The following is a 22,614-nucleotide window of genomic DNA, read 5'->3' on the forward strand; positions in this document are numbered from 1 at the left end:
ATGCAGAAGGAAAAGAGACTTTCAAACCCGAAGAGTCATGGAGCACTGATGAAGACCGATTGTCCAACTACAACTCACGTGCACTCAATGCAATATTCAATGGAGTTGATGTTAATCAATTCAAGATGATATCCATATGTGAATCAGCAAAAGAAGCATGAGAGATTCTGGAGGTGGCTCATGAAGGAACAACCGCGGTCAGACAATCAAAATTGAATATGCTCACAACCAGGTTCGAAACTCTTCGAATGTATGAAACTGAAACTATTTCTGAATTTAATTCACGGTTTTGTGACATAGCTAATGAATCTTGCTCTTGGTGAAAAAATTTCTGAGGCAAAACCTGTCAGCAAGACATTGAGATCATTACCACAGATATTTGCCTACAAAGTCACTGCCATTGAAGAGGCGAAAAACACTGAAACTATGAGACTAGATGAATTGATGGGATCACTGAGGACATTTGAAATGAATCTGAGTCAAAATAAGAAGGAGACAAAGATTTCTCAGGGGATTGCTTTCCAAGCCGAAGTGGAAGATAATGTTGAAGAAGAAGATGAAGACTTAACGGAGTCTCTCACTCGATTGACTAAAAATTTCAGCAGGGTGATGAAGAAGTTCAACGAGAAGAACCAAACTCCAACGTTCAACAACTCTAACAATTTTTAGAAAAATAAGGGAGCTACAAATTCCTCCAATGATAAGAAGAAGAATAGGAGAATTCAATGCCGGGAGTGCAACGGTTATGGTCACATTCAGTCTGAGTGTGCTTACACTCTAAAAAAGAGGAAGAAGTCTCTCAACGTCACATGGAGTGATGAGGATTCTGAAGGCAACCAGGAAGATGATGATCATGTGAACAACTATGTTGCGTTCAATGTTTACTAAGATGTTCCAAACTGCAGTGTTACAGATCGTGTCACAGCTCATGTTGTAACATCATCTGCAACATCATCTGCAACACACTTTGGAAAACCAGATGAAAACAGAGATTTTTCAGATTCTGACGGTTCCAGCAATGATGAAGAACTAACTGAGGAGACAATCCAGGAGGCATATGAAATCATGTTCAATAAATGGGTTTTGGTGGTTAAAATGAATAAGTCTTTGCGGGAGCGAGTCGATGAGCTTATTAAAGAGAATGATGTACTTAAGAGGGTTGCTATAAACTATGAATTTCGGGCTGTTAAAAAGGAGAAAAAGCCGTAGGAGACAAGAGGTGAATTGGAGCACACTCAAAAGTCATTGAAGATGATGAATTCGGGCACCTCAAAATTAGATCACATTCTCTCAATAGGAAAAGCGAGTGGTGATCGACATGGCCTTGGCTATATTGGTGAGAGCTCAATGTCCAAAATAGTGTTTGTGAAGAAGACGCCTGCCCCTAAGCCTCCGACTTCCTCCAGTAAGAAGGTTACTATTTCATCCCTTCGACATAGAAGGTTTGTCCCTACATGCCATTACTGCGGTGTACATGGTCACATAAGACCAAGATGCTACAAGTATTTAAATGCTTTGAAGAGAGGTATGCTTATTAATCCACCAAATTCTGCAAACTCAAAGAAGACACCTAACGTGAAGATTGATGTGAAAAATATTTTTTCTAGACGTGTGTGGGTAAAGAAATCTGATTTGAGATGTCATAAGGCTTATACTTCTTTAGAAGCATGTACTAATTCAGGGGGAGTAAAACACAGGAAAAATTCAGGGGGAGTAAGCTACAAAGATCAATGCCCTCAAAGATATCTAGTGCAAAGTGTTGCACTGAGTGTTCCAACTAATGTAACAACATGATCTGTGACATAAGCTGCTGAAGACATTTCTAGGGTGTGAATTTTTTATTTTTCTTTATTTTTTTTTCGTTGTGTCTTTGGCTTATTTTTGTCAAAAAGGGGGAGAACAATGTAATCCTTTACATTTTTTTTTTTTGAATTTTTAGGATCATTTGTTAGTTTTGCCAAAAAATGCCAAAGGGGGAGATTGTTAGGTATTTTTATTAGTTGGCAATTTATTGGCAATCTTGTAAAAATTCAAACAATAGGTTCAAGAAGATTTCAGATTGCAGAAGAAGAATTCGAATCAGATTTGAAGTTAAAGTTGCATATTTTGTTGAGTTGAGATTTGAAGAGACAAGGATAAAGGCTTGGTCAAAGGAAGATAAGACATTGGTTGAGATTTGGAGAGATAAAGATAAAGCATTAGTTATTTGAATTATGCCGAGATTTTATTGTGATGATTATCTGGTTTTTTGGCTTTTGGTTGGATTCGAATTTGAAGTGACTTTGAATTGTAACCGAAGATTGATTTGGCCAAAGAAAAATCTATATATATATATATATTTTGGATTTTTGGATTTTACGAGAGATTAACTTGGAGCCAATGTGATATCTAAGTCATTGTATAGATATATGTGTGCGTGGAGGCATTGACGTGGAGATGGCTGGAGAAGATTTTGGAAAAATATATAGAGAATCAGAGCTTTAGTTTTAAATTAGATTCTCGTGATCTTTTGGAGATATTATTAAAGGCTTTGGTTTCAACTAGAGAGAATAGGGGTTTAATAGAATATTTTCAGAAAAGAGTCTGTGAGTTTTTGTGAGCCTTGTGTGTTATTGAGATCGTCCTTCGGGATAGGGATTTGTTGCTTTCGGGAGGAAGCTCTGTCGGTCGAAGAGAGTTCGCCATACAGTTAAGAAGACGTGTGGTGCACGCTAAACAAATCACTGTGGAGATTCGTCATAGCGGCGTCATTGTCTAGGAGGGAGTCCTTGAGTGAATAAGTTCGTCCAGTATTTGTAATTTCTGGAACATAGTGAACTGTTTATTGTCTGGGCGTGGCCCCGCAGAGTAGGTGTGCGCACCGAACTGCAATATCATACTCTGTGTTCCTTTACTTTCTGTACTTTATTTTACTCGAGCAACTGAATGTAATTAACTCAAATCTAACATGTATTTATTGTACAAGTTGTACAACTAATTACCGACTAAGTAAGCAAAACAGAAAAAATACACAGTAAATCTAAATTTTCCACGCCAGAGAGAAATACGTCAGTCGCAACTCTCAACACAACCATTCCAGAATTTAATTATTGCCATAAAAACGACTTGATAGGATACATATTTTGTAACGCACCGATGCTAAACCGGTCTAAGGCCAAATTTAACGAGGTGGTGCTACTTAAAACATATTTTTTATATTTAAAACAATGTCATTTTTAAGATGCAGAAACTTGTGGTTGAAGTCATCACAACATTTTCATAAAAGTTTTTGAGCAAAATGAGTCAGTGCATAAAATGATTACAACCACAAATCTTAAACATTAAACAGTTATTCAAAGGTGACATAGTAACAAAAAAAAAAAAAAAAAACATTTTGGGCCCATCTATTGTTTGGAAGTACTTATAAGCAAGATGCCATATGTAGGACTTGGAGTACTCAGCCAACCTTAGAAATATTTTTTTTTACTCTTCGGTAATAAGAACATCATCTGCATCACAAGGTAAAACTAATGAGTAAAAAATCAGTAAGTAGATTTCAAATAAAGTAAGTATCTAAAATCTCTGTGGTTGAAATCTCTTTGTTAAACATTGTTCATAAACTTTCATACTTATTCTTAGTTTAGGTATGATACAGAACTTTCGTTCCAAGTAAGCCTCTCTACACAAGACATTCTCTAATTTTGGCCAATTCTCTTCTCTTAAACACTAAGCGGGGTTTTTAGAATCTCTTTCTCTTATGATCAACAAAAGACTTCTCACTAGCATTCTTCTCTAGTTGTCTCAAAGAGACAGTTTCTCTAATTTGGGGTACCGGTCCCTTGCACCCCTGCTTACCCAGCCTCTAATCTATATGCCATACCATAAAATCTCTTTAAACATAAAAAAATAATAAGCATAAATCATAATCTCTTTCAAAATAATTAATCATGAATATTCATTGAACATAATCATAAAAGAATTTCATAAGAGAAATCACAATTCTAAACAATTTATTTCATCAAATAGATCTTATTATGCAGTTTTGAAAATGCTTTAACTCTACATACCTAAATTTTGATCACCACTTTGCATGCACAAACTAGCTGGTTGTGGGGAGCCTTCAATGTGCTAATTAACCTTTAAAAGCCATAGCTTTCAAAAATCACATTCATATCATCATTTAACAAAACACATAACTGCGCATTGTTACAAAAATATTCATAACAAATTCATCAAAACTCAAAATATTATGAGACCAGTGGCAAATAAAGTAGACTTAAAATCCTCTTTTTAGAGCTACTACATGATAGGTTTTAGATTTTTTAAACTAACCAAAAACAGCCTGAAATCCGGATTGAAGTGTAATATCGTCAGGAAAATGACAGCTTTTTAGCTGAGCTTATAAAATTCATAACTAAATGTAGAAAAATCTGTTTAGAGTGGTTCAAAAATTTACATAAAGCTTGAGATGTATAATTTAATAAAAAAATATAAGATCAGTCAAAATCATAAGTATAAATAGCACGAAAATAGAATCTATGTAGGCTGTACGGAGGACTTATATTTGAACATTTCATCAAATACATAGCATGCAGATCTTAATTTTCAAAGACCACTCTCAAATACATGAATCATCATCTTAATAAGAGTTTATCTTCAAATGATCATCAATAATATCAAGCTAAAATCATTAATTTCACCCAGAAACTAATATTTGAACCAAAATCTCAAGAAACTCATTTTTAAGAGTATACAACCAACATGCATGATAAGCCCCATCCAAAAATCCGAATCTCAAGTAGGATTTCAACATCTTAATCTCTGAAATCTTAGTTTCTAACATAAGAAAGAAGTTTCCTCAAAGAAAAATGTGTTCCTAAGTGAATAGAAGCTCAAAACCTTGGTGGTTATTTTTTGTTCTAGGTTGAAAACGAGTTGAAATGGGCTGGTTGAGTTTTTAGCTCATTCTCTCTTGAAAACCTAGGTTTGATTATGAGTTTTGGTTGAGAAAAGGAGTGAGAGGAGAGAAGAAAATGTTAGGGTCGGAGTTCTAGGCTTTTTTTTTTTTTTTTTTTTGCTGAAATGACCCATAAATGAAGTCTATACATTATAGAGACCAAACAAAAGTAAAGTGGCCTTATAGGAGGACAAGTGTCTAGATTTTTCTAAGTCTCTAACATTTGTCATAACCTCATAAAATCAGCTTTAAAGTCTCTATTTTTCTTTTTCATTTAGACGCCTAAAGTTCACTCAATTTGCTAACATAGCATTCTCTCATAAAAACTCAAAATAGCAACTAAGTCCTCAACACATTTACATAAAACCATATAATAAAAATATAAAATAATGATTCATCATTAAATCAATCATAATAGAGGTAAAATATCATATCAAATAATCATAATAAATATCATTTTTTTCTTCATAAGTTTAGCACATTGAGTTCCTACATCGAGCTAGTTGCACTGCACATTAAAACTGAAAACTCGATTAGCAAAGCTATAAGTTTAATAAAATAATATGATAGCTATAATAATAAAATATAATGCCAACAAATAACTTTGAGGTAAATGGTAAATGTGATGCATGATTTTAATTTATTAAATTTATTTATTATTGGCTTAAGACTTAATTAAATATGGGGTATTACATATTTTATCACGAGTATGGAGATATACATAGTACACATGTTTTTAATGGACAGTAGTATTCTCCAGTTAGTTCAAGGAAAACGTGGTTTGGCAAGGACATCCAAGCCATATTTTCTGTGCATGGTGATGCCAAAAACTTCCGTCATATCCAAATCCTTGGTCGTAACACCAGGAGGAAGCTCCCAATCAAAGCTATGGAGAAGCTGAGCCAAGGCAAGCTCGACAGCTGCCGTACCAAACGTAATAGCCGGGCACATTCTTCGACCGGCCCCGAAAGGAATCAGCTCAAAATCTTGCCCTTTGAAATCGATAAGGCTATCGAGAAATCTTTCCGGTTTAAAGGTTTCTGGATCTTCCCAGGTTTCGGGGTCTCGCCCTATTGCCCATGCATTGACAAAGATCCTTGTTTTGATTGGAATGTCGTAACCATCAATGACAACATGTTCTAGGGATTCTCTTGGGACTAAAACTGGAGCTGGTGGATGTAACCGGAATGTCTCTTTGATGACTGCTTTCATGTAGTTGAGTTGAGGTAAATCACTCTCCAAAACAACTTCTCTCTCCCCCACAACACTTCTAACTTCAGCTTGTGCTTTTTCCAAAACTTTAGGGTTCAAAATGAGCTCCGTCATTCCCCAGTCAAGGACTATGAAGGTTGTGTCTGTTCCTGCAGCAAACATGTCCTGCAAAGAGGCCATAGTAATATTATTGAGACTTAATTTTTTTTTTGTGTTCCAAAAATAAAAGGAAAAAGTTGTGCAAGATTTCACAACCCATGTTTGTGTCCGCGTCAAATGTTCAAAATCATGGTGGCCTGTGTTCTACGACACATTTGCTGACAATTTTGAATATTTCTAAGTGTTATAACTATATGTTAAAATATAAAACTATTATTGGCCCACCTCCTAAGAGCTTAAGCTTTTGGGATGGATTGGTAAAACACATGATGACAATTTTAAATGGGGATAAAGAGTGAAATTACGGGAGTTTGAACTCAAGACCTTCTTCTCTGATACCCTGTTAGTTTACCGATCCATCCTAAAAGCTTAAGCTATTAAGAGGTGGGCTAACAATAGTTTTATACTTTAACACTATACCTGGATGATCACAAAATCTGATGAAAATCGAATGGCTCATAAACATTTTGTTTGTATACTATATACTGTGAGAAGGGAGAAATGATATCTAAGAGAATAGAGAATCCTAATTTGATTTGGATCCAATAATCTCGTCTTTCTCTATCAAACATCTATTCATATTATTAAAATACAATAAAAAGAAAACGAAAGTACGAAAGAGTAGTGAGAACAACTGCTCATAAAAAAGTTAAAATCCGAAAAGAAATATGAAAGTAAGTTTAATTCCACAAATAGTCCTTAAAATTTACTCTGCATCTCATTGTTGTCCTTGATTTTTCAAACGCCCCACAGTTAGTTCAATTTCAATCATTCCGTTAACTAGGCATTAAAATTTCATAGAGTATATGTAAATAATTATGTACTAAAATTAAAAACAGCTAAAATTTTTGAACTATCGGTAGAAATTAACTTTTAGTTTTTGTATTATTTTAGTCCCTAAACTTTATATATTTTCAATTTTAGTCTCTAATTTCCATAAATTTTGTCAAATGTTTAACACTAAGCTAATAGAAGGATCGAAACTAAAACAAAGTAAAACCTTAGGGACCAATTATGAGACGATTTAAAAGTTACAGATCAAAATAGAATTGAAGGTAAATCTTAAAAATCATTTGTAAGATTAAACTAAAAAAATGAGAATGGTTGAAGGCCAAAACAATCATAACCAAGTCTGCAAGCTGTGGAAGACAGCCGCCTGTTTGCAAGCTAAATTGCCATTTCTGTTGATGTGCCAGCCTCTTGCTTCCTCTGAAAACGTTCTTACATATATGTACTTGAATTAGTTAATGATCATGGAATAGTGGTAAGAAGTACCTACCGATGGTGATTATTCCCAATATTAATAAGTCACATTAGAAACATATTAGAAAGTAAGATTTGAAAAAATAAATTATTATTAGTAGTTTATGTTCGTATAAAAAACTATCTATTATGTATACGTTTTTATTTTGATTCGATTTTAACAAGACACAGCGGTAAAAAATGGCAATGTCAGTATGAGACCAAAATCACTCTACTGTAGAAAATTATGATAAAATCTTGGTTATGTTGTTTACATATCTGAATTCTTGATAAAATTTAGGAAGGAAAAAAAAAAAAAAAAAGGAGACAAAAAAGTTATATTTAGTATAATTACCAGGATAAGAGCCTTGACATTATCCAATGTGAGAGGCATCTCCCCAGATCCATTCCTTTGAATATCAAGCAAAACATCCACAAGATCCTTTTTAGTCTCCTCTTTTTCTCTCTTGGGATTGAGATGTACGGCCACAATCTGATCAAAAATTTCATCGAACCGCTTAAAGGTGTGCACAAGTCTTGATTTCATACCCGTCAAACTGAGCACAAACTCCATAGAAGGGAAGAAATCTCCAACGCTGAGTCCTCCTAGCAACTCCTGATACTCCTCAAGCAGCTTTTGGAAGCCCTTCTGGTCAAAGTCTCCTCCTTCCGAAAAGTCCATCCTGAAAGACACCCTGCAAACGACATCATTTGCATAAAGCCCTAGCATCTTGCTCATGTTAACCGTTCGGGGATAAGGCTCCGCGAGGCGACGAACAAGACGGGCAACTTCTTCTTCTCTAACAAAGCTGAAAGATTGGACCTTTTTGGCACTGAGTAGCTCAAGTATGCATATTTTCCGGATGTACCTCCAATAAGCTCCATAAGGTGAGAAAGCCATGTCAGTGCAATTGTAGAAGAGGTACTTGGCCGCGATGAGTTTGGGACGGCTTGCGAAAGCGAGATCATGGGTTTTCAGTGCTTCTTTCGCTAGTCTAGCAGATGAAATTATCACTGTTGGGATTTGACCTAATTCCAAGTAAAATATTGGACCATACTTTTGTGCCAAGTGATGGAGAGAGATGTGAGGGTTGTTTCCGAGCTGGTGAAGGTTTCCAATGATGGGAAGTTTTGGAGGGCTTGGTGGGAGATTGAATTCTAGTTTTGTTGGTTTCTTCTTGAGGATAAAGAACATAAGCAAAACTAGAAGAAAAATGGTGGGAAACAGTGGCCAATAATTATCAAGGAGAGCCATGGAAGTTTTTCTCAAAAGAAAGTGGAAAATGTGTCTTCCTTATAATTTGTCCATCCTCACATTCATTTATGTAGATATGTATATATATGTATGTATGTATGTATGTATGTATCTAAAAGCGCTAAGAATAGATGATATAGACATATAGTGGTATAATTCTAACTAAAAAAATAGGAACTTTTTTTTTATATAATTGGTGTGATTCTGTCTGTTCACGTTATTTCATCGAACATAAGATGGTAGTTTAGAAAAAATGTATAGGACAAAAACAGCTCGTTAAAGAAATACAAATCGAAAGCAACTTATTACTTTTAAATATTGTTTGTGTATTTGACACTTCTTCAAGTTTAAACATTCAGTTTTTTTTTTTTTTTTTTTTTTTTTTTTTTAAAAACGCCGGATTTCGAACTATTCGCTAAATTGGTGACTTGTCACTTCAACGTTTAATTTGATAATTTATTTTTAATATCAATAAAATATTGCAGAATATTAGGACGGTTAAATAATTTGGATGAAAATATTGTGGGCAATCAGGTAGCTCGTTTAAAGGGCAAAGACTATAATTTTGATTCGGGTTATCATAGTGAAGCACGTTACAGATGCAGTATGTTGTTTCCATTAAAATTTAACCGTGGTTGTCAAGATGGGGCTTTTTTGCGAGAGCTTCTTAAAAGCTGGTTTTGATTTCTTGGCTCCAAAAGTTGTTTAATATTTAGATGATCTGTCATAAGTGTTTCAGCTTTTCAGAATTACTTTCAGTTAAAGCCATAAAATATGGTTTCTAAATAAAACATTTTTAAATTAATTTTAAAATTTGTACTAGAGTTTTATTAGGACATTGTAAACTTCATTCTAACAATTTTATTGTTTATTAAAAAATTTAAAAATTATTTTGACCCATTAAATTCTTTTATTCCAAATATTTACGAAAAAGTCAAAGCTTTTATCACTCTTTTTCTACTGATTAAAAGTAAAAGTAAAAGCTCCAAACGAATGTATACTATATACAAAATGAGGAGACAATTTAACAATTTATAAAAAAAAAATTAAGAAAAAGGTTAAAGTGGGTTAAAGAAAAAAGAAATAAGCCATTCTTGATGTTTCCCGTTAATTTGTTGCTAGAGGAAAAGGCTAGCAAAAAGCCACTTCGATAAATGAAATTATACCACGTGTTGAAGCATTTTGTTTTTATTAAATATGTTATTTTTTTAATATATTCTATATATACAAAACAACATGATTAATGCGTTGATTATCGTATGTATTACAGCAAATATTAATGCAAAAGACAAAAAAGATCACATGCTTAGTTTAATCGGATCAATAATGATGCAAAAGCTACTTCGGTAAATGAAATTAAACCACGAGCTGAAGATTAATTTTGTTTTTTTATTAAATATGTTATTTTCTTGAATATATTGTATACATACACACAATATGATTGTGTTGATTAGCGTGTGTATTTATACAAAACACAAAAGGACATGCTTAGTTTTAACCGGAGCGATAAACTGCTTCAGTACGCCTTAAATATTCGGCCGACGATTCAAATATCAAATTAAAGAAGCAATTCCTATAAAAATAAAATAAAAAAGCAATAATTGATTAATTAATTAACTAATTAAGATAGAAAATTTCAGAGGTTGATATATTATAATATTCGCTGAGAATTGTATCACGTCACATGAATTGGGCTGATAATCTCATTTTTTTCTATCTATTTTTGTGTTTCCTGTGATGTCATGTCATATTATGATTTTTAATTTAATATAACGTGATATTTTAATTAATGTAAAATTTTAATTGATGTGATATTTTAATCGTATAATAAATTTATTTGAAGACAAATAAAGGAATACAAGGGCACAATCCCACATCACATAACAAAGTGTCTTAAGGTGAAAGTGGGTGAATGAGCAATTAATAACTGTCCCGCATAATCGTGAAGATATTTTCTTCAATAAGAAAATACCTTATATTCATCATCATTGATAGAAAATAATCTAAAAGTCGTGATTAAGTCGTTATTTTAACCTTACATAGTACATATGAACTTGTGTTTGTATGATTTTGAGTGAACTAATGGCTTTGGAAGGTTGCTAATGGATGGCAATCACTTGTCTAAATTTAGACGTCTCAAATATTACTGAATATATAGTGTTTATCATTTATTAGTTGAACATAAAGCTATGATCTGGTTCACACGTATGTATGTGGCTGAGGATATTTAGGTGGGTTGAGCATAAATATATTTGTGGCTGTCAATAATTAATCACTGCGAAGTTTCCAACCTTATCAAAAGCCCGTGATCCCTTGGGTCCTTTTTCTGCTTTCTTACAAGTTGCAATATCTTGTCTTATTGTCATTCTTTTCAACGGTGAAATTCATGCGCTGCACCAATCATATCTTTTGCAAATCACCCCAATCATATCTTTAATTGCTTGAAAATATATACTGTAATTACCTTTTCGGCCAATATCTTATTATATTTGTATGGCCTAAATAATATATCTAGGGACAAAATACAGTTGGTATAACGCTAGTTTCAAAATGCATTCATTCACTGACAAATAACATTAGCGTCCTTGAGAAACATAAAGAAATAATATCATTTTAATTACTGATGGCGGTGTATAATAGTGAAGAACAATGTCGAAGGCTCTATCATCTAATGTTTAGGGTTCAATTTTCATCATCCGTTGTAAGTCCAGGCCTCTTTTTTCTGTTAAAAAAAAACTAATAAATAAATTTAACACATCTCCCTATAACGTTCGATCACGAGAGAGAATTTGCTAGATTGTGTAAAATTGGAAATAAATGGTGTATCTTGTGATTTCTTTTTTTTTTTTTTTTGAAATGGCTTTTTAACTTTTTGGTTATCCTTATTTGATGTCCTTTGTTTTGTTGGTTTAGGACATGTTCGCTGGTGGAACTGACACGACTTACACAGCCTTGGAATGAGCAATGACAGAACTCTAAAGACATCCAAAAATCCTGAAGAAATTGCAAGAGGAGGTGACTGGCATGGCCAAAGAATAATCATACATATCTGACCGTGACCTAGACGAAACACCTTACTTGAAAGCTGTAATCAAAGAGACTTTTCAATTGCATCCCCAATTGCATTGATATTTCCTCGAGAATCACGGCAAGACACCAAAATAATGTGCACAAGTTTAAGCCGGAGATCCCACCTTGTGAAACGAACTGGAGGAGTTTAAGCCGGAGAGGTTCCTGACCTCGACCATAGATTTCAAGATTAGGAACTAGTATTTCTTGTTGATTCCTTTTGGAGCAGGAAGGAGAGGTTGCCTTGACTGTTGTCCTCCATGACTATTACTGAGCTCGTGCTAGCAAATATTGTGCACAAGTTTGATTGGACATTGCCGGATGGAAATGGAGGAGAGGATTCGGACATGACGGAATCTGCCAGTTTCATTACTCACAGAAAAGTTCCTCTTCTCACCATTGCAACTCAAAGACTACGTTTGGAACTCGTTTCAAAATAATTTTTGTTTTTTATATGAAAATAGAAATGAAAGCCTTTTTAATCTCATAAATAAATCATTTTTGAAAATACGTTTAGTAGTTTTATTAAGAGATTATTTTCAATATAAAAAAAAACTCATTAATGTCTCTCTCTCTACTCGAGAGAGGAGAAAACGAAAATAAAAAATGAATCATTTTTCATTTCTCTTTCATTTTACACTAAACTAAAAAATCGTTTTCATTTTTGTTTTTTAATTTTTAATTGTGCCAAACGCCGTTTTAGAATCGTTTTTATTTTTTATTTTTTAAAAAAATGTGAAAAATAAAAAATAAGAACAATTCCAAACTCGCAAAAGATTTTGATTAGCTAGCTATATCTCTAGTCTCTCATACTCTCTCTCTCTCCCTAAAATGTCCTATAATTAAGGTCTTATATAGTACTTGCGATTGATAGATATCAGCACGAACTTGCTCTTTATCATGTATGATAGTACTCTTAACATAATAAATCAGTACTGCTTAAAGTTGTTACGTCTAAATGTGAAGTTTAGAGTAAAAAGAAAGAATTGTGAAATTTTAGGTGTTGATGGACTCTTGTGGTTTACTTTCATTTCAATATTCTGCTCCCCCCAACAAAGAAGAGACACTTCTTCTCTACCTACCGTTCCCCCGAAAAAAAAAAAAAAGAAACTTGTCGGAAGGTTGTTTTTTCCGGCTAAAGACACGGGACTTGATGGGCTAAAAAATAATTCTGAAATTTTAGGTGTTGATGGACTGTTTTTTTTTTTTTTTCACTTTTAAGGTTGATCATTATACAATACTACAATACTACAATAGGAGGTCGAAGTTTATTGTTCTTTGAACAGTAAACTATCTTTTTTGCCCTTTCTCTTATTTTTCTTCCGTGTGAATTTCCCATGTTGTGGACTCTAGCTGGCTATTTTCTCCTCTCTAAAATAAGATTTGTTCTTTTGAAGTTTAACTTGAGTATAATTCTTGAATTGAATTTGAGTTATAACTTGAGTTGAACTTGTAACTTGAGTTTGTGTTTGGTTGTGTACATTTGAGTTATGGTTTGAGATAAGAATCTTTTTGAGTTTGTATTTGAGTGAGTCAAAACTTGAATTTGTATTTATATAGTATTTTAATAAAAACTCAATGCTGATGAAAAATTTTAATAGGGTATATGGGTTGGGTTTTATTCGTCTTTTCGTTGTCAATGCATAGAAAAAAAAATCATCTCAATTAGAATTAAAACGAAAAAGTTATAGCATTTTTAAGAATAGAAAAAATACTGTTCATTAATTTGAGTTCGAGTTTCTAAACTCGAGTTGAAGGGGAAACTTGAACTCGAGTTTTAGTCTTAAACTCGAGTTTGAACTCGAATTTAAACTTAAAAGAACATGAACTCGAATAAAGTTGTAACTCGAGTTTTTTTTTGAGTTTTTCACTCAAAAGAACAAGCCCCTAGCTCTCTGTTTTTTCTCTTTTCTTTTCCCCGTGTTGTGGACTCCAGCTGGCTATTATGCTTTTTTCCTTTCCTCCTTTCCAAAACACCTCACTCTCTGAGGGCCGTTCGGTTCTCTAATTTGAGTTTTTAATTCGAGTTTATATGTGATATTGTTGTGTGAGAGCTTTTTACTGTAGCAAAAAGTTAGATTTGACTGTTTTTGAGAGCTTTTTACTGTAGTAAAACTCGAATTCTAAACTCGAATGAGCGAAATGAACGAGGCTAAACTTTCCTTCTCTCTATTGGTCTTCTGTTTGTTCTCTTTTCTCGCGGTTCTTCTCTTTTCTCCAGCGCAATTGTCGGTTTGGCTCTTGGATTTTTTTCTCGATCTCCTTCTCCATGCCTGAAATTTTTTTCTCCTCTTTCTTCTCTCGGTTCTTCTCTCCTCTCTGAAATTGTTGTCACTTTGGCTTTTGAATTTTTCTTTTTGTCTTTCAGTCTTCTGTTTGCTTTCTCGATATTGTTTTTCTGCATTTCTTTGAATTCTAGTTTTTTTCTTTTTTCGGTTTTATTTTTCTCCATTTTTTAAATTTTTTTCCCCTTTCTCTTCTTCCGGTGTGTTGTGGAGCTGATCTGCCTTAATCTTCAAACTTTTTAGTTTTTTCAATCTTGGTTTTTATCTTTTCCTTTCATTTTTATGCTTCCTTTCCTGATATTTTTCCTCTTCTTCCATTCGCATTTTAGGGTTTCGTCTTATGATTTTTTTAATAGGGCTTTGGGTCCTTTCGTTTTTACATTTTTTTTTTTATAATTTTTTTTTCCTTGCAGTTGTCTTCTCTCCGAAATAGTTGTCACTTTGGCTTCTGGATTTTTCTTTTTGTCTTTTGTTCTTTTATTTGCTTTCTCGATGTTTTTTTTTTTTTCCATTTCTTTGGCTTCTGGTTTTTTCTTTTTCTTTGGGTATTATGCTTCTTTTCTCAGTTTTATTTTTCTCCATTCCTAAATTTTTTTCCTCCTCTCTTCTTCCGGTGTGTTATGAAGCTAATCTGCCTTAATTTTTAAAGTTTTTTTATTTTTTTCACTCTTGATTTTCTCTTTTCCTTTCGTTTTTTTTTTCTGTAATTTGGGATTTCGTTTTATGATTAATCCTTTTTTTTACAGGGACTCTTACAATTTGTTTGGGTTTTTGTTGTGTAAGCGCGTCGGCCGTTAAAATTTTTATGTTTCGTAGGTTTTTATGATGATAAGGTAAGAAAAAATTAATGTCTGCATTTTTATTTTTTCTTGGATGGGCTAAATTTTTTGATTCCATTTGTGAGGATAAAGATCTAGCTTTTCTTTTTCCTATTCTGAGTTTTTGTTCATAACGTTATTAATCGATATGCACTCTGATCTTTTTTTTAACATAATTAATCGGTTTGTTTTTCATGTGGTTTTTACTGTGGTATCATGTTTATATTTTCCTTCGACGCATGTTTTTCTTCGGCTGTAATTCTTTATAATGCATATCTTATTTTTTAGTGTCTGTTGATTATTGGTTCCTTTTTCGTTTAGTTTTCATGCTTCGTGACACCTGTTGGTAGTGAATGATTATAGCAGTTAAGGTTTGTTTTCAGCCGTTCTTATCTGATAATAAGAAGAACTTTATTTTCTCTGTATATAAATAATGTGCTCTACCGTGTTGTTGCAATTTGTCATCCTGTTTCTCTTTTCATTTTTCGACTATAATAATCTACTCTTTTCTACCTTTTCTGTTTTCCTGCTCTTTACAAATTTTATTGATATTAGACTTCTATTAGTATCTTTACTGTTTTGTGGATCTTGCGTTTATCTATTTGCCCTGGTCAGTTTTGGATATTAAGTTATTTCGTTTGCTTCTCTCTATTTTGGAGTTTTAGTTGTTCTGCTCCGTCTACTCTATCCATTATTCTCCTTCGACTGAGGTATTTTTTTCTTAATTTATATATGTTTTTATGTTTATTGTTTTTATTTTGTTCATAGTATTTTGGTTTGAAATCTCTAAATATAATAATATATCAATCTTTATATTATTTGTTCTCTTATTCAGTGACCAGTTTGGTTTTTCTTTGAGTTTTGTTGTTCTCGGGTGATGATGATGTATTTTTCTTTTATTGTTGTCATGTATCGCGTAATTCTAATGATGATTTAGCAGTTTTTGATGTAGTCCAGATTATTTGGGATTTATGCTATTGCTTTTTTATTCTTCCACATATATTTTTCTTTAGTTAGTGTCATATAGCAGGTCAAAATTTATTGTTCATTGAACAGTAAACTGTCTTTTTTGCCCTTTCTCTTATTCTTCTTTTTGCGTGAATTCCTCGTGTTTTAGATTGCAGCTGGCTATTATGCTTTTTTTCCTTTCTCTTCTCCAAAACACCTCGCTCTCTATTTTTTTCTTTTCTTTTACTTGTGTTTGTGAATCAGTAAGGACCACCTTGCCGCCCTAAAGCGTTCATAGTATTCATTATGAATGTACAAACCAAAACTGTCAAAGCCTAATACAGATTTTTTGGGATTTACATTATTATGTTGTTCTTCTCTATCTTTTTTTTCATCTACTCGAATATCGGCTTCAGCTTCACCGTGATACATCCAGACATCATAAAATGGGTCAAACCCTTTCCGAATTATATGAGCATCAACTTCTTCTAATGTATGCCAGAAATAATTCACACAATTGTTGCATGGGTACCTTATCTGTCCTTTCTCGTTTACGTGATTCTTAGCCATCTCCAAGAATGCCATAACTCCCGTCCGTGTATTCCTTACACGTACGATTTCTCAACTTTGTCCAACTCTTGTCGATTGGCATGATGATAAACTACTCATTAAACAAAACATACTAGTCAATAAATCCAACAATGTATGATCATCAAATGCATGCATATTCTTACAAAGTCTCCTAATTAGGCAGCATTTCCCCTTAATTCTCATAATCTAAATACCTAAAATCAAAACACAATAGGAAGTTTCCACAAAATATAATTTTAATACCTAAAATCATAACACAATCTCAAATTTCCACAAAATATAATATCAATGGCTTTCCACAAATCAATACTAAATTACACAAACAATATCTTAGACAAAATAATAAAATACAAATAATAACATAAATAAAATTTAAATCATACCTGAAAATGAGGAGAAATTCGGATTTACTCTTTACCACCTAAAAAACCAATATTCAACTACACAATTTAGAACAATAAAAATGAACAAAATGTATGTAAAAACACAAAATAGAACTCAATAATTTGTCTAACCTTACCTTGAGAGGTACTGTGAGAGAAATAGAAAATTCGAACTTCAAAAAAATAGAGAATAAGAGGAGATTACAAGGTTTAAAAATGAACACAATACACAAAAAAAAAAAAAAAATCCTCTTTATGGTCGGATATAGAGCAAACGAAGGAGGGAGGAGAGAGTTGAAGAAATGAGAGAGAGAAGGAAGAAAGATGTTCTGTTTTGAACATATATTAGGGCCTCTCGCAAGTATTTTTAGATATTGTCGAAGTGAATTCTCTCTAGTATAGCAGAGAAAGAAAGATGAACGAAGAAGGAGAAACTCTGAGCAAATATGTTATGTTTTGAACATATTAGGGCCTTCCGCGAGGATGAGTGTCCACACAGAAGGCATTATAGCAGTGAAATGATATTGTTTCACTTCTGTAAACTTAAGATAAGGTAGGACAAGGGCCCGGCCTTTTTTCACGGGATTCGGCGAGGATAAATGTCCTCACCGAATAACGGTCACACCCTCCCTGGTGTGACTTTGACAGACCGAAGTGGTCAAGAATGGTAGGGATTCCTATCCTAAACACTCTTCTGCGAGGACATTGTCCTCGCATAAGAGTAATCAACCCTGCACAAAACTATTCCCCGCAGGGCCTGTGAAATTGTTAGGGCTCTGCGAGGATGTCCTCGCAGAACTCTTGGCCCCTTTTCTGTGAGGACAAGGTCTTGTCCTCATAGAATGCATGACTAACAGCGAGGACTACGTGTCCTCGCCATTTTAGTCCTCGCAAAAAGGATTTTTTTTTGTAGTGTAAAGCCATACAAGTTCAGAAGTAAATGAACACCCTAAATTTATACTCTAACCTGATCAATTATTAATTTTACTATTGACAAGACCAAAATATCCTAATAGGGAAAAAGGAGAAGATAAAGAAAAACTAAAAAAGTAAAAAAAAAAAAAAAAGGAAAATCTGAAGTTACCACCGTCAATGTCTTTTTCCCCTTAACAAAAGTTTTTTTTTAATTTGTATTTTTTATTATTTTCTTTAATATTTTTTCCTTTAGGGTATTTCTATCAATAAATTAGTCATAATTAAACATTTACTGATATAGATATATTTCTGTCAATATTTGATGAGTGTGAATTTGTTACACGCCTTAATTAAACAAATGCTTGTATATGTTGTATGCAAAACACCAAAAAAAATAGGACTCCATAATCTAAACACGCGTTCAAAACATGAATACACGAGATTAGTGAATGAAATAATAGAACATTTTTAAATAAGTTTTGACATAAATCTAACCACTCATTGAACTTTTGCAGCATATAGTCACGGGAAAAGGAGATTTGAACTCATCCTTCCAATGTCTGCCACTTGCTTTTTTTGGAAGTCACTGCCACTTGCTTGTTTTGGAAGTCACTGCCACTTGGTGCCTTGTATCATACGGGTATGATTATTATTCACGCGTGTTCTGCAATATATATATATATATCGACTTAAAGACAAAGTTGCATACGCAGACGCAACGAGAAAAACTTGACAAACCAAACCATTCATCGAGATTTTCATCTGCAAATCATGTTGAAAATACTATTACAAGACACCCTTTCCAATCCCTCTTCCTTAATTACCATCGTATTAGGCATAATTTTCCCCGTCCTTCTCTACAAATTATGGTCCTCCAATAAGAGTAGTAGTACCAACAACAAGAACTTGCCGCCGTCTCCGCCGTCTATTCCGATCATCAGAAATCTCCACCAGCTCGGTCCTCACCCTCACCGAACCCTCCGCGACTTAAGCCGCCTCCACGGCGATGACCTCATGCTGCTCCGCCTCGGCAGCGTGCCGGTCCTCGTGGTCTCCTCGTCGGATACCGCCCGAGAGGTCATGAAGACGCACGACCTCGCGTTCTGCGACCGGCCGAGGAAGGCCTCCTCCGAAAAGCTTCTCTACGACTACAAAGACGTCTCGTCGGCGCCCTACGGCGAGTACTGGCGGCAGACGAGAAGCGCATGCGTTCTCCACCTTCTGAGCAACGCTAGGGTCAAGTCCTTCCGCGGCGTGCGAGAAGAGGAGACCAAGCTCATGGCGGACAAAATTCACAACTCTTGCTCTTCTTCTTCGGCCGTGAATTTGAGCGAGCTTTTCGCCGGGCTTACGAACGACGTCGTTTGTAGGGTTGCTATAGGAAAGAAGTACAGTGATGATGGCGAGAGTGGAAGGAAGTTTAAGAAGCTTCTCGGGGAGTTGGCGGAGTTGTTGGGGATTTTCAACGTTGGGGATTATATTCCGATGCTTGCTTGGTTGAGCCATGTTAATGGCTTGTATGGTAGAATGGATAAGGTGGCTAAGGATATCGATGTGTTTTTGGAGAGAGTTGTTGAAAAACATATGGAACATGTTGATGACCTGAATGAAGATCGGCACAAGGATAATGTGGTGGATATTTTGCTTTGGATTCAGAAGGAGAACTTGTTGGGCTTTCCTATTGATAGAACTTGCATAAAGGCTCTCATTTTGGTAAGCCTTTCTCTTTGTTTTTTTGTTTTTTTTTATTTTTTTTATTTTTTATTTTTATAGAAATGGTAAAAACTGACCCTTAAATACATCCTTAAGTTCTATTCTTTGCTATGATAGGCAACCCCTTAAATAATAATTTGTTAAATTATAAATAATAATTTGTGAATTTTGAAATAATAATTTGTTAAATTATGCCCCCACCGGCGACCAAAGACCTGCTGCCAGCGATATCTGTTAAGTTATCGATAATAATCTATCAAATTACTTATTCCAATGGGCAAAATTCAATAGGTCAATGTTGAGACTCAAAAATCCTTAATGGTACTATTTTAAGGGGTATTTGTCAAAATTACCCCTGTTGTTTTTTAGTTTTGTTTAGATTATCTAAGGAAAAAATAAAAATTACCACATAAGATGGTAAAAATTATTATTTACGACACTCTATTAAAAAATAAATAATTGTCATTCAATTGATAAAAAGAAAATAAAAAGTCTCAATGACACTTAATTATTTAGAATGATATAAATAATAAACATGTACAAAATATGACAAACTATGTACTTATTTTCCACTAGTCCCAACTAATTTCTTATTCTCTGTTCTGCATTGGTTTCCTTTTATTTTTTCAGACATTTAAATTCAAATGCTCTGTCTTTTTTTTTTTTTTTTGGTCATGCTATATTGCTTATCTCACGTGACCACCCCTATTTATTCGAAGGGTATATATGGAGGGCACTAATATTGTTTGTCTCAAAGATGGGAGGGGATAGATTTGATGGAAATCAGTGTATGCCTTAGTTTATGAGTTTGAAAGACATTTTCAGTGACTTTAGTAAGAGGTTTTGAAAAATAGAGTAAATTCACACGAGTCTACATCATTCTCTCGCCCTTAATATATGAAATTTTCAATAGTGGCAACTAATCTAACATGAGATTTAAATACATATGAAAAGCTTTGGTGATGAAAATATGAAACTTCAAAAAAAAAAAAAAAACTCATACTTCTTGAATTGTAAGGTCATTTTTAGTTTGCCCCGTGAACTTTAAAAATTCTCATTTTATCTCATAAACTTTGAATTATTTCCACATAACCTCTTATGTTACAATTTCTGTTAAAAATATATAGAAAAAGAAAATAACACAGTTATGTGGTCTTTTTATTTGAATTTCTGTTAAAAAAATAAAATAGATAAAAATTACATGACTATACTTAACCTTGTCTTTTTCCATCTGATTTTAACAAAAATTACAATAAAATGGGTTAAGTAAGAACAATTCAAAGTTTATGAGGTAAAGTGAGAGTTTCTACAGTTCAAAAAACAAACTGAAAATGATCCTAAAATTCGGAAGAAATTTATTTTTTTGAATAGGATTAGGAGCATAAATTTTAAAACCAACCTTATATATATTTTTTAAAATTTACATGACAGTGATAATCTTTAAATTGGCGTCTCTAACACTATTGTCTAAAGTATATATATGTGTGTACGGCTCTTGTAGGACATGTTTTCTGCTGGCACGGACACCACATACACAGTTCTAGAGTGGGCAATGACTGAGCTCCTCAGGCATCCAAAAGCAATGGAAAAGCTTCAAAACGAGGTGAGAACCATCGTTGGTCACAAAACAGATGTCACAGAGGACGATTTAGAGAAAATGCCTTATTTGAAGGCAGTATTCAAAGAGACCCTCCGGTTACATCCTCCTGTCCCATTACTTATTCCAAGAGTGTCAAGAAAAGACGTCAAGATAAAGGGATACGACGTCGTAGCCGGGTGTCAAGTTTTCATCAATGCATGGGCAATAGGGAGAGATCCGGGGACGTGGGACAATGCGGAGAAGTTCGAACCGGAGAGATTCTTAAATAGCGTTGTGGACTACAAAGGGCAGGACTTTGCATTGATTCCGTTCGGTGCCGGGCGGCGTGGTTGCCCCGGGATTCTCTTTGCCATGGCTGTTAACGAAATTGCTTTGGCCAATGTCGTTCACAATTTTGATTGGCAACTTCCTGGCGGTGCAAGAGGGGAGGACTTGGATATGACTGAGACAAGTGGTATAACCGTGCACAGAAAGCTTCCTCTTATGGCTCTGCCAAAATTGCTTACTAAATCGACTGTGATCTAGCTTGTAGAGACCTCTGTCGACAATTTATTAGGACGAGAATGTGCTTTAGTGCCTAAACTTTAACTTTGTTATTATTAAAGAAATAATAAATTAAATAAGAAGTTTATATATGTGTGTTTTGCCTTTTTTTTTTTTAAAGATGTTATGGCTCAATAGACATAATATAAATAGAGTTAAAACCTAAAGTGCAATATATTTTATGGTGATAGAAATATTATGATAATGAACATGATCAAAGTTTATTTAACTATGCGAAAATCCTGAAAAATCAAAGCAACATCGTTAAGTTTATAACCGGAAATAGACGGGGGAGTAATTTGATCTATTTTTTATATATCAAGAGGTGTTTTAAACCATTCTGAAAAATCAGTATATATCCTATAAGTATTCATGACATTTCAATCATGGATTGAATCAATTTTCACTTCCCAATCTCAAATTGAATCTCAAATCATATGCAAATATTTGGCCAATTATTTACAAGCATTAGGCAAATAATGAAATGCTCAACAAAATACAAAGAAATCATAAATAATTCAAATAGAAAAATCACATAATCATAGCTTGACCATTTCAAATCCCTATTTGAATACTGCGTTCAAGTAAGGCATTTTCTCTAAATAGTCCTCTTTGACATCTGATAGTGCTCCGAAAGGTATCAGCACAAAATCTTGTCCTCTGAATTATTATGGTGATTCTGTGCGTTCACGTTGTCTCTTCGAATGAAATAGTGGTGTAGAAACACATGCACGTATATCGGACAAAACAGATTGTTGAAGAAAGAAAGCAACTCATGATTTTAATATGTATTTGACAATTTTTGTCGTTTGAACTTTTTTATTTTATTTCATTTGAAAAACGTGGTTGGATTAATTGAATTTCAAAAATTCGATAATTGGGGAGTTGGTCACTCCAACTTTTAATTTGATAATTCATTTTTAAAATGAATAACAGATTTCAGGA

The 22,614-nt window shown here is 33.7% G+C and overlaps 2 protein-coding genes across 2 annotated transcripts; one reads left to right on the plus strand and one right to left on the minus strand.

Annotated features, from left to right (window-relative positions):
- Positions 1-5,577: 5,577 nt before the first annotated feature.
- Positions 5,578-8,848, minus strand: LOC21401914 (cytochrome P450 71A1). The gene is made up of 2 exons (XM_024169817.1): positions 7,905-8,848; positions 5,578-6,313 (listed from the first exon to the last, which is right to left on the minus strand). The coding sequence occupies exons 1-2, from the start codon at positions 8,802-8,804 to the stop codon at positions 5,702-5,704; spliced, it is 1,512 nt and encodes a 503-aa protein (XP_024025585.1). The 5' UTR covers positions 8,805-8,848; the 3' UTR covers positions 5,578-5,701.
- A 9,603-nt stretch (positions 8,849-18,451) lies between these two features.
- Positions 18,452-21,755, plus strand: LOC21411676 (cytochrome P450 71A24). Its single transcript, XM_024169840.1, has 2 exons — positions 18,452-19,526; positions 21,028-21,755. Exons 1-2 carry the CDS (start codon positions 18,585-18,587, stop codon positions 21,649-21,651), a joined length of 1,566 nt encoding a protein of 521 aa, XP_024025608.1. The 5' UTR covers positions 18,452-18,584; the 3' UTR covers positions 21,652-21,755.
- The last annotated feature ends 859 nt before the right edge of the window (positions 21,756-22,614 follow it).

This window comes from Morus notabilis, unplaced genomic scaffold, assembly GCF_000414095.1.
Source record: "Morus notabilis unplaced genomic scaffold, ASM41409v2 Scaffold333, whole genome shotgun sequence".
Lineage (NCBI taxonomy): Eukaryota > Viridiplantae > Streptophyta > Magnoliopsida > Rosales > Moraceae > Morus > Morus notabilis.

Excerpts from the sequence above, each read along its gene's own strand:
- LOC21401914 (XM_024169817.1), bottom strand. The coding sequence starts at position 8,804 with ATGGCTCTCCTTGATAATTATTGGCCACTGTTTCCCACCATTTTTCTT. Across the intron at positions 6,314-7,904 it reads ATGTCAAGGCTCTTATCCTG|GACATGTTTGCTGCAGGAAC; the intron begins GTAATTATACTA and ends GCCTCTTTGCAG.
- LOC21411676 (XM_024169840.1), top strand. The coding sequence starts at position 18,585 with ATGTTGAAAATACTATTACAAGACACCCTTTCCAATCCCTCTTCCTTA. Across the intron at positions 19,527-21,027 it reads GCATAAAGGCTCTCATTTTG|GACATGTTTTCTGCTGGCAC; the intron begins GTAAGCCTTTCT and ends CGGCTCTTGTAG.